Raw genomic sequence first — 13548 nt, 5'->3', positions numbered from 1 at the left:
CCACAGGGAGCCTGTGCAGATTAAATGAAATGATCTGAGAGTAACTACTCACATACTACATGCTCAGTAACTGTTAAGTGTGAGGATTAATATTATTATTTACTTCTCTTTTCACAGCATTAAGAGTCTTGATTTTAAGAACTCAGATGCATTCAGTATATCCAATAAATTAATATACATAAATAGTCTTAACCACTCTGAGGTGAATGTGTCTTAGTTTAGTGTTTAGTAACTCTGAATGCTGTGTGGTTATTACAGAGTGGTGACAAATCATTATAACAAGGGTCCATCCTTGAGAAACCAAATGTAATATTGACTTTAAGTGTTACCAACAATAACTTTGAAAAATTATTATTTTTACTAGGAGTTATTACAAATAGATTCGCAAAAGGGTCTACTAATAACACCATTTTATTTTAAAGGCTAAATGAACAGTTTGAAAGGTTTTATAGATTCATCAATGGAATGGAATGCCATGAAAAATAAAAAGCTGTCTCAGTTTCTATAATATCTATAGATATTGTATTTAAGTGTTTAAATTAGAATGTGACTAGCAAAAGCATTTTATGAATTATTGACTTTTCAATCTACACACTCCAGGATGAAATTCATTAGGAAGTGTTAATTTTGGAAACACATTATATAAAGCCATTGTAATACAAGGTGATTGAGTGGCACTTTTATTCACCGATGCATGGGTATTATTTGAAAAACATAATTTAGAAGCTGAGCTGCAGAGATTACTCCTGTCTCTCATTAAATACAGGATTAGCACCTTATTTACTGAAAGAGACAGATGCCCGTCAGAATTTTTGATATCCAATATGCCAAAAAATTTAATGAACTTCAAAGATCTTCTTCTTTCTACTTACTAAAATTTTTCCATATTTTTCTTAGTGGATGTGAAATAAAGAAGAGAGTATCATGTATCTCAGAGTAATAAGAATTTCTGACACATAAGATATTGAGTACAGGTTTGTTTCCAGTGATAAGAGAAATGTTGTTTTCCTTGGCCAAGAAATGTGCAATTCATAGGTCTTCTCTATTATTTTATCTTCTCTTATGAGAATAGTCTCAAGGGATGATTGCACTTAAAAAAAAAAAGTGTCATCCAATCCCTTTCCTTGAAAATATCATGGTGTTACCTAGTCATCGCACAAAGTCATAACAATACCAAATGAACACTTCCAGTGTTCCAGGCGCTGGAAGTGAAAATGGTCATCTTGCATCTTATTAAAGGTCAATATTGAATAAGATCAAAACTTGGATTTTAATCCCAATGCTAGCACTTAGTAACCACAGGAGTCATGCTGTTTGTGCCTAGTTTTCTCATTTAAAAAGTTAAGATGCTGTGATGTTAAAATCTTACTAGTACTGCACACAAAGCTTCATTGTTTAGTGAATGACTGTTACAACAGAGAGTCTATCCTCAAGGAGCTGTCATTTATGTTATTTGTCTCCTCTTATGTACACTCCTTCATGGACTCATTGACAGAGAGGAAACAGAGAGCAGGACACACGACGCACATTGTGTTTCACTGAGTTTATATGATAGAAGAGCCAGGGTATGATATTAAACAAATGACAGGCCTTGCACCTACCACTGTTGACCTTGGCCAAATCCTTTCACTGTTTGAGTTTCTATTTACTCTTCTGTGATGGAAATAATAAATATTACATCATATTATTGTTTGAAGAAAAATAAAATCATGATTCATTTGAAAGCATTATTGAATTATACATAATGTGCTATGAAAATATAAAGTATTATGTAAACTTTTGATTATGCTCTTATAGATGACTTTGTTCATGGGTGATTTAGCAGCAAATTTGCATCCAGGACTGATTTTTTTAGTTACTTATTTGCCCATTTGCCATTTCCCTAACTCCCCAACGGGCTTGTGCTGTGGGTACCCAAATGCATCTTCAGTCTAAGCCACCTGTAACCAGAAAAGTAATTATGTTCAAAATACTCCAACATTTCAATGAAAAAAAAACCTGTTTATAAATTATTTAACATTTTATAACCATCTTATATCCCCCATAAATGTCTTTTTACTTATATATTACAGGAATATAGAGGCATTATTGGAATATAACCTATTCATTTAGAAAATTTGGATTGTAGATGAAAGTATAATGTTCAGTGACTTACAGTGTAAAAGAAAAAATTTAAGTGACATTAGAATTAGATAAAATTTCATAGTTCTTAGTAATGGCACTAAAAGTTTTGGCAGGCAACAAATCTATGAGTATTTCTCTGTAATTTGAGATGCAATTGGAAAAAGCTTTGTAATGCATTTTTGTGCTCTCTGATCCATACCTTTTCTAATTAAAGGACGCAATCCGAAAGTATTGCATATGTTACGGAAGTAGTTAGAACTAACAGCATCTTATCTTTTTAAACAAAAACATGGCTATATGTTATATCTATTTTATGAACTGTTGAGGAATGAAGAAAAAGTTTGCTAGTGTTGTTTTCCTGTTTCTTGCTTTTCTACAGAATAAAATTACTGTTAGTTTGAATGTCATTACTCTAACCACAGGATATAGCTTTTGACATTAAGTTTGACAAAGAACAACAATGAAATCACTTTAAGGAAATATATAAACATATTTATAGATGCTGAATGGACAATAAAAATAGTTTAGGGCTTAAAAGTGAAGAGAGAAAAGGAAAGAAACTAATTCCAAAGAGGTTTGGAAATGAACAGTGACAGCTATAATGTCAGAATTCAGGATATTGGACCAGACTAAAAGACAGGAGATCCTGAAGAAGGACGTAGCACTCTTGTCAACAAACAATTCTTTAATTTATGATCTCATTCCAGAACAGGAGAAAAGGGAATATTGGGGGCCTGTATTTTTTCATCATTGGCAGGTTGTTTTATAGCAGCAAATTTTTCTTGCCAATATAACTGGCAGGACCATTCATATACATGTTGTTTTTCTTTATGCCCTCAAGTTTTATGTTTAATGAGTAGGAGATACAAATTGCTTATGATGGTTGCTTTCTTCTCCACTCATTAAAATATCTTATGATGTTATTCCTGGTATGCATTGCATGTACAATCTTACATAGTGAATCCAGATTCTGGTTCATCACTTTTTTTTCTTTTTACAACATACGTACAATATCAAGGAGCCAAGGGAATCATTGTTACTTGGGTTGTGTATTTGATTCCAGGGCTATTCACTGAGTATTTACTGTGTGCCAGGTAGTGTGTGGTTGTGAAGGATATAGTGGTGTGCTTGTTTCTGGTAATCTAGCATCAGAATTAAATGATAGGCAATGAGTGGTCAATCCTAAATGTTACTGAGCTTTTCAATGACAAATTATGCTGTCTTGCCAGCTTTTGTTATGGAAATATGATTTGTGTGTACTTGTTTCAACTTAAATTATAGGACTGTTTTACTTCAGTCTTGAAAATAGCAAATAAATGATAAATGAGCTACAGCCAGTCATGACATGGGCAAGACCATAATAATTTTCTCCATAGCAGAACTGCCTAATAAATCTTAATATTGAATAATCAGCAAATGAAAGAGGCAGACTTTACTTACACAACAACTTATGCCAATCCCTCTAAAATTAAAGCAAAACCAATTAAAAACAAAATTTTACCATATGGCAACTGAAACAATAGAGGTGAAATTTCCTTATTAAGTATTTCTTCGAGAGAAATGTCACTCACAAAGAAGTTAGGATATTTGCCCTCAAGAATAAGACTGTGAATGAGTTCATGTAAACGAAGATCGAAGTTCTGTAAGAGTGTATGTTATGCTTTTGAATATGAATATTTCCATTTATTCTCAAGATTATGTAAATTAAGTATAGATATTGTATTTAGAGCTATTTCAAGGCACCAAATTAGTTCTAAGAAACCATTTGTTGGCTAGCAATTGAAAAATGTGCACTATGCTATGACTTCCCATTCCGTCTCCAACCTTTATTCAAATGAACCTCACATCCAAACTGTTGAGACCATCAATTCATCTTTCAGGTGCTTAGTTATACCTCTTCTAGTTGTCAGTGTGAACACAGGATTGTTAGTAAAAGTAGTCAAAGCAACAAGTGCATCTCTTAGAGAAAGCTTTCAGCTGGCTTGATTGTGGCATGCAGTCTGGTAAACACTGCAGGTGCACAAGAAAGAGTAATAGAGGAAGGTGACAAATTATGACCATAAAGTAGTGGCTTCCAAGGACTCCTAGCAATATGGTTAAAAAGAAAACTGTGTAATTTACTGAGATGAGAATCTAAAAAATGATAGCCCTGTTTACAACTTTCTAATTTTGTACATATATATATATATATACCTGTTTTTTGCTCCAATATGTGAGATTATTAAAGCTTATAAGAGGTCAGTGAAGAGCAATGAGTGTGGTTTGGCTAAAGGCATATGAGCTTAGGTCAGAGCACAAAGATCCCAGTCAAATGTAATTACTCAAATGTATTTTTTGTTTGCTTTTGTAATTTTCCTAGAGTTTTAAATTTATTATTATGCATAATATCTGACCTCTGCCCCATACCTTGCTGAAACAGCCTTTGTTTTCATCCTTTGTATTGATGTCATTTAAAAAATTTGTATTATGAACCCATTCTTCAACATCTTTCCCTTTTTCTTGTTAGTCCTTTTTTTTTTTCTTTAGGATATAAGCAAATTGTATCTAATGAGACACACGTATAATAAGAGAAAGATGATGCAGCTTGCTGAGGTTCATGACCAGGTTCCCATTTCTCAGAATTTTTACTGACTTATATTGATCAGTACCTTAAAGGTAATAGTGGGATCTAGTTTGAGAAATTCATAATACATTTGAGAATCTCAGTTTAGTTTTAAAAGGTATGTGGAAGCAGTTAAGAATTTCAGAGAAGACCAAATCTGGTGGCTCATTATTTCTATCAGTCTTCTGATAGCAGGTTTTTTCCATGTTAGTATCAAATATTGAGAAGGGGGAGGGAGAGAAGTTGCTTCAGTATGGATTCTAAGACCATTAATTGGAATAATAACATTCCCTTCTAATGCCAAACCTCCTAAGACTGACAAGCTACGGAAGAATCTTAGACCTCGTGGTTTGAATGGCAGAGTAGCTCCTTCTGGGATCAATTCTTTGTGATGCATGAAAAGCTAGACTATTATGTTACAGAACAGTATAAGCTATAATATTTATAAGTGAGATTAACCAAGCTATTTAAAAGTTTGCTGTGTATGGTTGCAGATCTGCCTTTCAAACGGGAATACTAGTGTTCTTAATTACGAATTTTGCATTTCCTATGTCTATAGTTTGGAGTGGTATGTTCATTCAATCTTAGTTTGATTAACATTCACCTTATTTTTTCCAAGTGTGTTTTAAAACTTACAGTATGATTATTTAACAACTAATTATTTTAGAGAAATGGGTTTGTTTAAAAATCATGTAATGTTCAATAAAGCCAGTATGAGTGAAAAATTATTTACTTTCAGTTTGGAAGAGGTGAATAAAAAGTTCTTGGCCAATACCGTACCATTAATCTATTCTCTTTTCTCCTTTCTCTCTTTACTTCTCTCTCTCCAATAGAAGTGGAACAAAAAGGTAATTAAATACCTTTCATATAAATTATATACTATTTATAGGCTAAGTTATTTAACAGTTTAACATATAGTAAAAATAATTTTGTTATTAATTCTTATCTATTTTATGAAAATTTATTTACTACTTCTGCTGCTCAACTTCACTTTAGTCTGTTTTACTGACTAGTGCTGGTTTGATCCTTTTATCCTAAAGCAGTTTAATATTGTAAAATTTTCAATACTGTGTCTTATTCCTCTTTATTTCTAAATACATAGTTAAAAATCCATAGGATGCTGATAGTTATTGCTCTAGATGTATTTCTCCTTCTATACCAGGTAATTTTCCATAGCTCTGGTGTGGTTTCCCCTGTTCTTACAGTTTTTAATTATTGGGGGAAAAGGAGAGAGAGTTTTCTCAAATACCCTAAAGTGAATTACTTAAATAGCCCAAGTACTGATGATTAACTTTAATATCCAGGATATATGCATTTTTGACAATAAAGGGTATCTACTGGATTAAAATTCTTGAGAGATACCTATAGTTATCGAAATTATTGTTTGTAAATTGATGATAACCCTATATCTTTGCTATGAAAGGTTTTGGTAGTCAGCTTCCACCCTACCGCCACCACCAGACTTCATTTCTTCAAGAGTAATCCCCTGAGCACTTTAGTAATGTACTTTCCTTTCCAATCTTCTCCAAAATCTGGCTGAGTGTCATCTTAGGTTCTTTTCCATTGGATGTGCACTTAGAGTTACTGTTGAGAAGCTAAATACTAATTCTGAAGCAATAATCCTGTAATCATTAAAAAATGGGTCAACCTACAAATTCCCTGTGATTTCCTAATTTTTCCACCCACTACACTTCTAATCATTTCAAACATAACAATGGACTGCATGATTTTTCAATGTGTTTGCTTTGTAAATATATTAGAGCAGTGTTTCCCATAGCAAGTTCAGCAAAACAATGCACTCCAAGAAAGGTTTCAGAATTATCAAATTAGTTTGTGAAATTTGCCCAGCCCCTCCCTGCTTCTGCCTTTGAGATTCACAAATGTATGTAAGCTATTAGAATCTCTGTCACAACGTGGTTTGATGTGATCTTTCTTAAACAAATGTGGCAAAGGACCTCTTTTTTCCTTCCTGTGTGACATCCAACCATCCCACTTCAAATAGATGCTTCCAGGCCACCCTCTGGGAAACATTGCTGTACAGCCCCTTCATCAGATTAATCAGCTGTGCTTTCTCACCACCACTTACACAGTATGCTACTGAGTCATACTAAAAATCGAGGAAATCAAATGATTCCTCCCCATGTTCATTCTGAAGTATGAGCAGCAAAATATGATAGCAAGTAATCTTGTTTTTTTAATGCTCTTCTCATGTAACAGTAAAAGGTACATGTTTTTAAGTTCCAATACCACTGTATTTAACAGGACATTTTTAACTGATTAAAATCTAGATCTTGGGTTCTTTTCTGTAACCTTTTGTCTTTTCTTCTTTCCTTATTCCTCTTTCCTCTCTTTTTCTTCCTTTCTCTTTTTCCTTCCAGTATCCATCCATCACTCATTTTTAATTGTGTGGGTTGCATGCTCTGTGTGTGTTGTAGCAACTATGAGAGCCTTTATGTTAGAAGATTCAGTGACCTGTAACACAGGACTTTTCTTTTCCTTGATAAAAAAATCACAGAGAAAAAATATATATAGGCTATTCACCTATTTCTTAATTCAGCTATTTAATAGCTAATTTCATGAGAAATTTTTACACCAAATAAGTTATATTCTTCAGTGAACTAATAAAAACATTGTGTATAAACTTTTGTGCTTGTTATGTCTATAGAACGCATAGACATATGTTGTCACACCTGATACATATATCCAAAAGTATGTAGCTCGTATTTTCAAAGGTAAAATATACAGGAAAGTACAGCTGCTTAGAAAAGTCTAATTTTTTTCAGCAAATGAAAACACAATATTTTGGGAAAAAAAGTTACAATTGATGTGCAAGAATACTTTGTGGTCTCAAGATAATATAGTAAAATAAGTGGTGGCGGGTATCTTTTGTTAGAGTTGCATCCCATTTGGTGACAAATAAAAATATCTGTCAAAATGTAAATTAATACATTTGTTATTTTAACTCTTTCCCTTCCAACAGTTTTTCTTTGTCCTGGACTACTAAAAGGAGTGTACCAGAGTGAACATTTGTTTGAGTCCGACCACCAGTCTGGGGCATGGTGCAAAGACCCTTTGCAGGCTTCTGACAAGATTTATTACATGCCCTGGACACCCTACAGAACCGACACCCTCACTGAGTACTCATCCAAGGATGATTTCATCGCTGGGAGACCAACGACAACCTACAAACTCCCTCATAGGGTGGATGGCACAGGATTTGTAGTGTACGATGGAGCTTTGTTCTTCAACAAGGAGCGCACCAGAAACATTGTAAAGTTTGACTTGCGGACTAGGATCAAGAGTGGAGAGGCTATCATAGCCAATGCCAATTACCACGATACCTCCCCTTACCGATGGGGAGGCAAATCTGACATAGACCTCGCAGTGGACGAGAATGGGCTATGGGTGATCTATGCAACAGAACAAAACAATGGCAGAATTGTCATTAGTCAGTTGAACCCTTACACCCTACGGATTGAAGGGACATGGGATACTGCATATGATAAGAGATCAGCTTCCAATGCCTTTATGATTTGTGGAATTCTGTACGTGGTCAAATCTGTATATGAGGATGATGACAATGAGGCCACCGGAAATAAGATTGACTACATTTACAACACCGACCAGAGCAAGGATAGCTTGGTGGATGTGCCCTTCCCCAATTCATACCAGTACATAGCCGCTGTGGATTACAATCCCAGGGACAACCTACTTTATGTGTGGAATAACTACCACGTCGTGAAATACTCTTTGGATTTTGGACCCCTGGATAGTAGATCAGGTAAGTTTGACTATTGATGGAGATCTGTGGGTGAAATGTTTACGGTTTATTTCCAACAAGTTTGTTGTACATTTGGATTAGACTCTGTGGTCTTCTGATCAGTGTAACTAAAAATTGTGCATTGTTTATTCATCCATAAGACACTGCTGTGTGGCACAGTGGTTTAAGCTGCTGCTGTGACACCTGCATCCCCTATCAGAGTACTAGTTCTTGAGTTCTGGCTCCTCCACTTCTGATCCAGCTTCCTACTGATGTGTCTGGGAAGGAAGCAGATGATAGCCCAAGTGCTTGGACCTTTGCTACCCACTAAGAATACTGGGATGGAATTCCTGGCTCCTGGGCTTAGTCTGGTCCAGCCCTACTTTTGTGGGATTTGAGGAATGAACCAGTGGGTGGGACATCTGTCTCTTTCTCTGTCTCCCTGCCTTCCAGATAAATAAATACATCTTTAAAAAGGTGTAACCCTTAGAAGCGGACTCCTCTCTTTGGTGTGGCTTGTCTCCAGTCTGTGGCCCTTATGCTTTGAAGCACATCTGCCCTTATCAGCTGGTTAGTTCTTTACAGAAGCACACAGAAACTTTGCTTTAAGTAGAAAGCATTCCATTCTAATTAATTGTGAAGTGCCCTCAGCTGTGCTCTCCACTTGGCTTGATGTCCTGATTCAGACGCCCTGCACCACTGTCTCCACTGCAAGATGAGTGTAAGATTGGACCGCCACATCCGGGAGTATGGTCAGTTAGAGAGTACGTGATGTAGAGTAAAACTAACTGAAATATAGGGGAAAAAAATGTTGAGAGGTACAGAGAAAAATAGATGTCAATTTTGTGAGAAATGACAGTGGAAACATAGTTTTGAGTAAGAATGAGATGATCTTTAATTCCAATGCCTTAAAAGTGTCCTTTTCCCTTTTAGAACATACTGTTTCCTTTAGTGCTGTTTGAAGACAGAGCCAAAAATAACCTTATTTTTTTTTTCATTTTTGTTTATGCAAATGAGCAGGATTATTCTAATTCAAAAGTTAGGTTGCATAACAAGACATAGTAGTGTTTTTTGTTTTTTGTTGTTGGTTTTTTTTTTTTTTTTTTTTTTGACAGGCAGAGTTAGACAGTGAGAGAGAGAGAGGGAGAGACAGAGAGAAAGGTCTTCCTTCCGTTGGTTCACTCCCCAAATGGCCACAACGGCCAGCGCTGTGCTGATCCAAAGCCAGGAGCCAGGTGCTTCCTCCTGGTCTCCCATGCGGGTGCAGGGCCCAAGCACCTGGGCCATCCTCCAGTGCACTCCCTGGCCACAGCAGAGAGCTGGCCTGGAAGAGGGGCAACCGGGACAGAATCCGGCACCCCAACCGGGACTAGAACCTGGTGTGCAGGTGCCACAGGTGGAGGATTAGCCTAGTGAGCTAAAGTATAATGGACAACTAAGATATTGAGTCTGAATTTTGATAGTAATTGACAATTTAAAGTACATTATGTCTGTCATTCAGAGTTTTCTTGTTAATATTTCTTATGTTCTGCATGGTTGTTCTACACCATGCTTTTACCAGCTTTCTGCAGTCTGCTTTCTGACCTAAACCATCTCATTATCGAACTAGATTCTGAGTTTCTTAAGCCAGTGGCCTTGCCTTACCTGTATTTTGATTATATCCTTATCTGGGATAAAGACTCCAGTGTTATATATTGCAAATATACATATAAGGTTTAATGGCTGTTGAGTGAATGAGTTTCCCCTTTTTATTCAGCAAGAATGACAAAATAAGTGACATTTTCCCTAATTTTCGAGAAGCTTCAGTCAGAGTGATAGCACTTCTTTCCATAGTCAGCAGCCATAATATTATATGGAAGGAAAAACCTAAATATGTAACAGTAAGCAAAGCAAATTCTCTTTACTAAGTCCTAAGTGATCTTCTAGACTAACAGCGTTATCTGCTCACCACTGCATAGGTAAGTTTTTAACCCAGTGTCTTCGGTACTTGAAAACATGGGCCAGAATTTATCCTCTCATCTGTTCTTGGAAGATGGTCATTTTGTGGTTGTGATCTTCTTAATCCAAAATTTGCAGTTTTTCAGCGAAAATTCTGTTTAGGAATGAGTCTTAGCCTTTTGTGATTCTTAAATGGAATGGGGAGTTATTGTTATTTTGCAGTTAATTGTTGAGTAGTGGAAATAGCATAATTTAAATTTTAGTTATTTAAAAATCACAGATTGCATATTATTTTCATTTAGAATAGAGTTAAAATTATTTAGCATTTCAGGGTTTGAGCTGACAAGCTAAAGCAAATGCTTAACTCAGCTTTTATAAATATCTTCAAAGACTAAGATGTAGTGACAGGGTTTTAGGCTGCTGGTTAAGACATCTATGTTCCATATCAGAATACTTAAGGTGATGCGCTGATCCACCTTCCAACACCAGCATCCTGCTAAAGCAGACCCTGGGAGGCAAAGGTGATGGCTCAGAAAAACAGTTTCATCCACACACATGGGAGACCTGGGTTGAATTCCTGACCTATGGTTTTGGCCTAGCCCGTGCTTGATGTTGCAAACATTTGGGGAAAGAACCAGTGGATAGGAATTGTCTGCCTGCCTGCCATTCTCTCTCTGTTTCTCTCTCTCAAATAAGTAAATAATATTTTAAAAAAGTAAAATGAGGACCAGCAATGTGGTGCAGTGGGTTAAAGATTTATTTATTTATTTGATAGAGATACACAGAGAGAAGAGAGGCAGAGAGAGAGAGAGAGAAAGACACAGAAAGAGAGGTCTTTCATCAGATGGTTCACTCCCTGATTGGCCACAACGGCCAGAGCTGTGCTGATCTGAAGCTGGGAGCCAGGAGTTTCTTTCAGGTCTCCCACATGGGTGCAGGGGCCCAAAGACTTGGGCCATCTTCTACTGCTTTCCCAGGCCATAGCAGAGAGCTGGATCAGAAGTGGAGCAGCCGGGTCTCGAACCGGTGCCCATGTGGGATGCCTGTGCTTCAGGCCAGGGAATTAACCCGCTGTGCTACAGTGCCGGCCCCTAAACTCACTTATAATGCCAACATCCCATGTCAGAACACAGGTTCCAGTCCTGGCTACTTCACTTCTGATCTAGCTACCTACTAATGTGTGTAGGAAGGCAACACAAGATTGTCCAAGTACCTGGGCTCGTGTTACCCCGATTGGAGACATGGGTGGAGTTCTTGTTCGTGGCATTGGCCTACCCCAACCCCAGCTTTTGCAATCATTTTGGGAGTGAACTAGTAGATGGAAGATCTGTATCTGTCACTCGCCTTTCAAATGAATAGAAATAAATTTTTAAAAAGAGTAAAATGATACCATGATCTCATATATTTAGGGATTTTCCAAAAAGGTTTCCAGTATACATCAGTAGAGCATGAATGTGTATTTATGTTTATAACAATAATATACTGTATATAACTCATGTACAAGGGGTATCAAAAAAGTTTATAGAAACTGTATATTATGTAAGTGCATAGATCTTAATATCTTTGCACTAAAATAAACTTAACTTTTAATTTCATTTTCTCATGAATTTTTCAAGGTACCCTTCTGTTTTTAGAGAGAGAGAGAATATGAATTATTGTATGCTTGACATAATGAAAATTTTACCACTCTATTTTATTTACTTTTTGTTTATGGAAGTTAAAATATGGGCCATAGTGCTGCATGTGGTAGAGCCCATATTTGTTAAAAGAATGTTATTAAAATGGTAACCACTGAGAAATGATGAACTGTAGGTATCACAGGAATTCCAAAGTTAATCCAAGAGATTCAGGTTTCACCTTTATGAACAATGATAATTAAGACCTTGTCTGTTTTGCAAATAGTGGGATTCATCTGCATTAAATTTGTTCAATATAATCACAAAAAAGCATCAATTTTCATGCACGAATGCTCAGATTAAAATGCTAGTACTTTGGCATGGACTTACTGCAGTTTAACAGTGGAGAGAATAAGTGTAGAAGTAAATTTTATGCATGGTATGTGTGGATATGAGAATTTCAATTAGCATTAATGGAAGCTCTTCATCTTATTCCACACAAACAATTTTAGCTGGGTGTTTTCTTTAGTAAATTACATTGACATTTTTCAAAGAAATTGCCTTTTGTGAATTCTTACTACCATTTTATGTAGTTCTTTTTAAAATTTATTTTAATGTTCCCTTATTTTTATTTGAGAGAGAAAGAGAGAGAGGTCTTCCTTCCACTGCATTACTCCCCAAACACCCACAATAGCGGGGCCTGAGGTGGGCCAAAGCCAGGGTCCTGGAATTCCACCTGGATTTTCTCCTTGTGTGGCAGGGACCCAAGTAACTAAGCCATCACCCATCCCTCCCAGGGTGCAGGGAGCTAGAGTTGGAAGTGGAGCCAGGACTTGAACCCAGGCACTTTCATATGGAATGAGGGCATCCCACTTGGTGTCTTAACCACTGCACCAAATGCCCACCCCCATGTGTTTTCTTATACATGTATATACAAAAACCTTCCACGTGTTACATGTACTTTAGGCTCAAAAATTAAATGTATGTCTGTAGACCCAACGTGTATTTGTTGTCGCCATCTGTTGGTAGCAGGCTTTTTCTGCCTTGATTTTAACTTTGTTCCAATCAAGAAGAAATCACACTTTCAAAGTTGTTTTTTGTTTGTTTGTTTGTTTTTTGTAAATGGACACCTGTGCACCTGTGCTTTGCTTCTGCTCTATATAATTCTTCTGTACTTCAAAAGATGTGGTGGTAGAAGGCAAACGACAAAGATGCTTCTCTTGGGTGTCTCATTGCTCTGTGGTGATGAGCATGAGGTAGGCAGATGCTTCTGAACATGAACTCGAGAGTCCAAGGACTTGTTTTGAATTCTGCCTCTCACCAGTTTGACTGTGGGCAATTCAGTCAGCCTGTCGGTCTTGATTTCTTCACTGGAAAATGGAAAAAATAATCACTCAGATTAGTGTTTTTTTAAATTTTTTTTAAATATTGATTTGTTTATTTGAAAGGCAGAGTTACAGAGAGAGAAGTCTTCCTTCTGCTGGTTCACTCGCCAGATGACCATAATG

The 13548-nt window shown here is 36.4% G+C and overlaps 1 protein-coding gene across 18 annotated transcripts in view; it reads left to right on the top strand.

The window, feature by feature from the left end:
* The window catches only part of ADGRL3 (adhesion G protein-coupled receptor L3), an 868573-nt gene that overhangs the window by 538535 nt on the left and 316490 nt on the right, over window positions 1–13548 (top strand). For all 18 annotated transcript variants that reach the window (XM_051819791.3, XM_051819792.3, XM_089302717.1 and 15 more), the window contains one exon: window positions 7707–8507. In XM_051819791.3, the coding sequence (XP_051675751.3) occupies window positions 7707–8507 (801 nt within the window). The remainder of the gene's footprint in view (window positions 1–7706; window positions 8508–13548) is intronic.

Source organism: Oryctolagus cuniculus, chromosome 8 (genome assembly GCF_051225735.1).
Source record: "Oryctolagus cuniculus isolate XC-2025 breed Fujian yellow rabbit chromosome 8, ASM5122573v1, whole genome shotgun sequence".
Taxonomy (NCBI): domain Eukaryota; kingdom Metazoa; phylum Chordata; class Mammalia; order Lagomorpha; family Leporidae; genus Oryctolagus; species Oryctolagus cuniculus.
The sequence above is the reverse complement of the archived record's forward strand: the minus strand, read 5'-3'. Positions and strand labels throughout refer to the sequence as shown.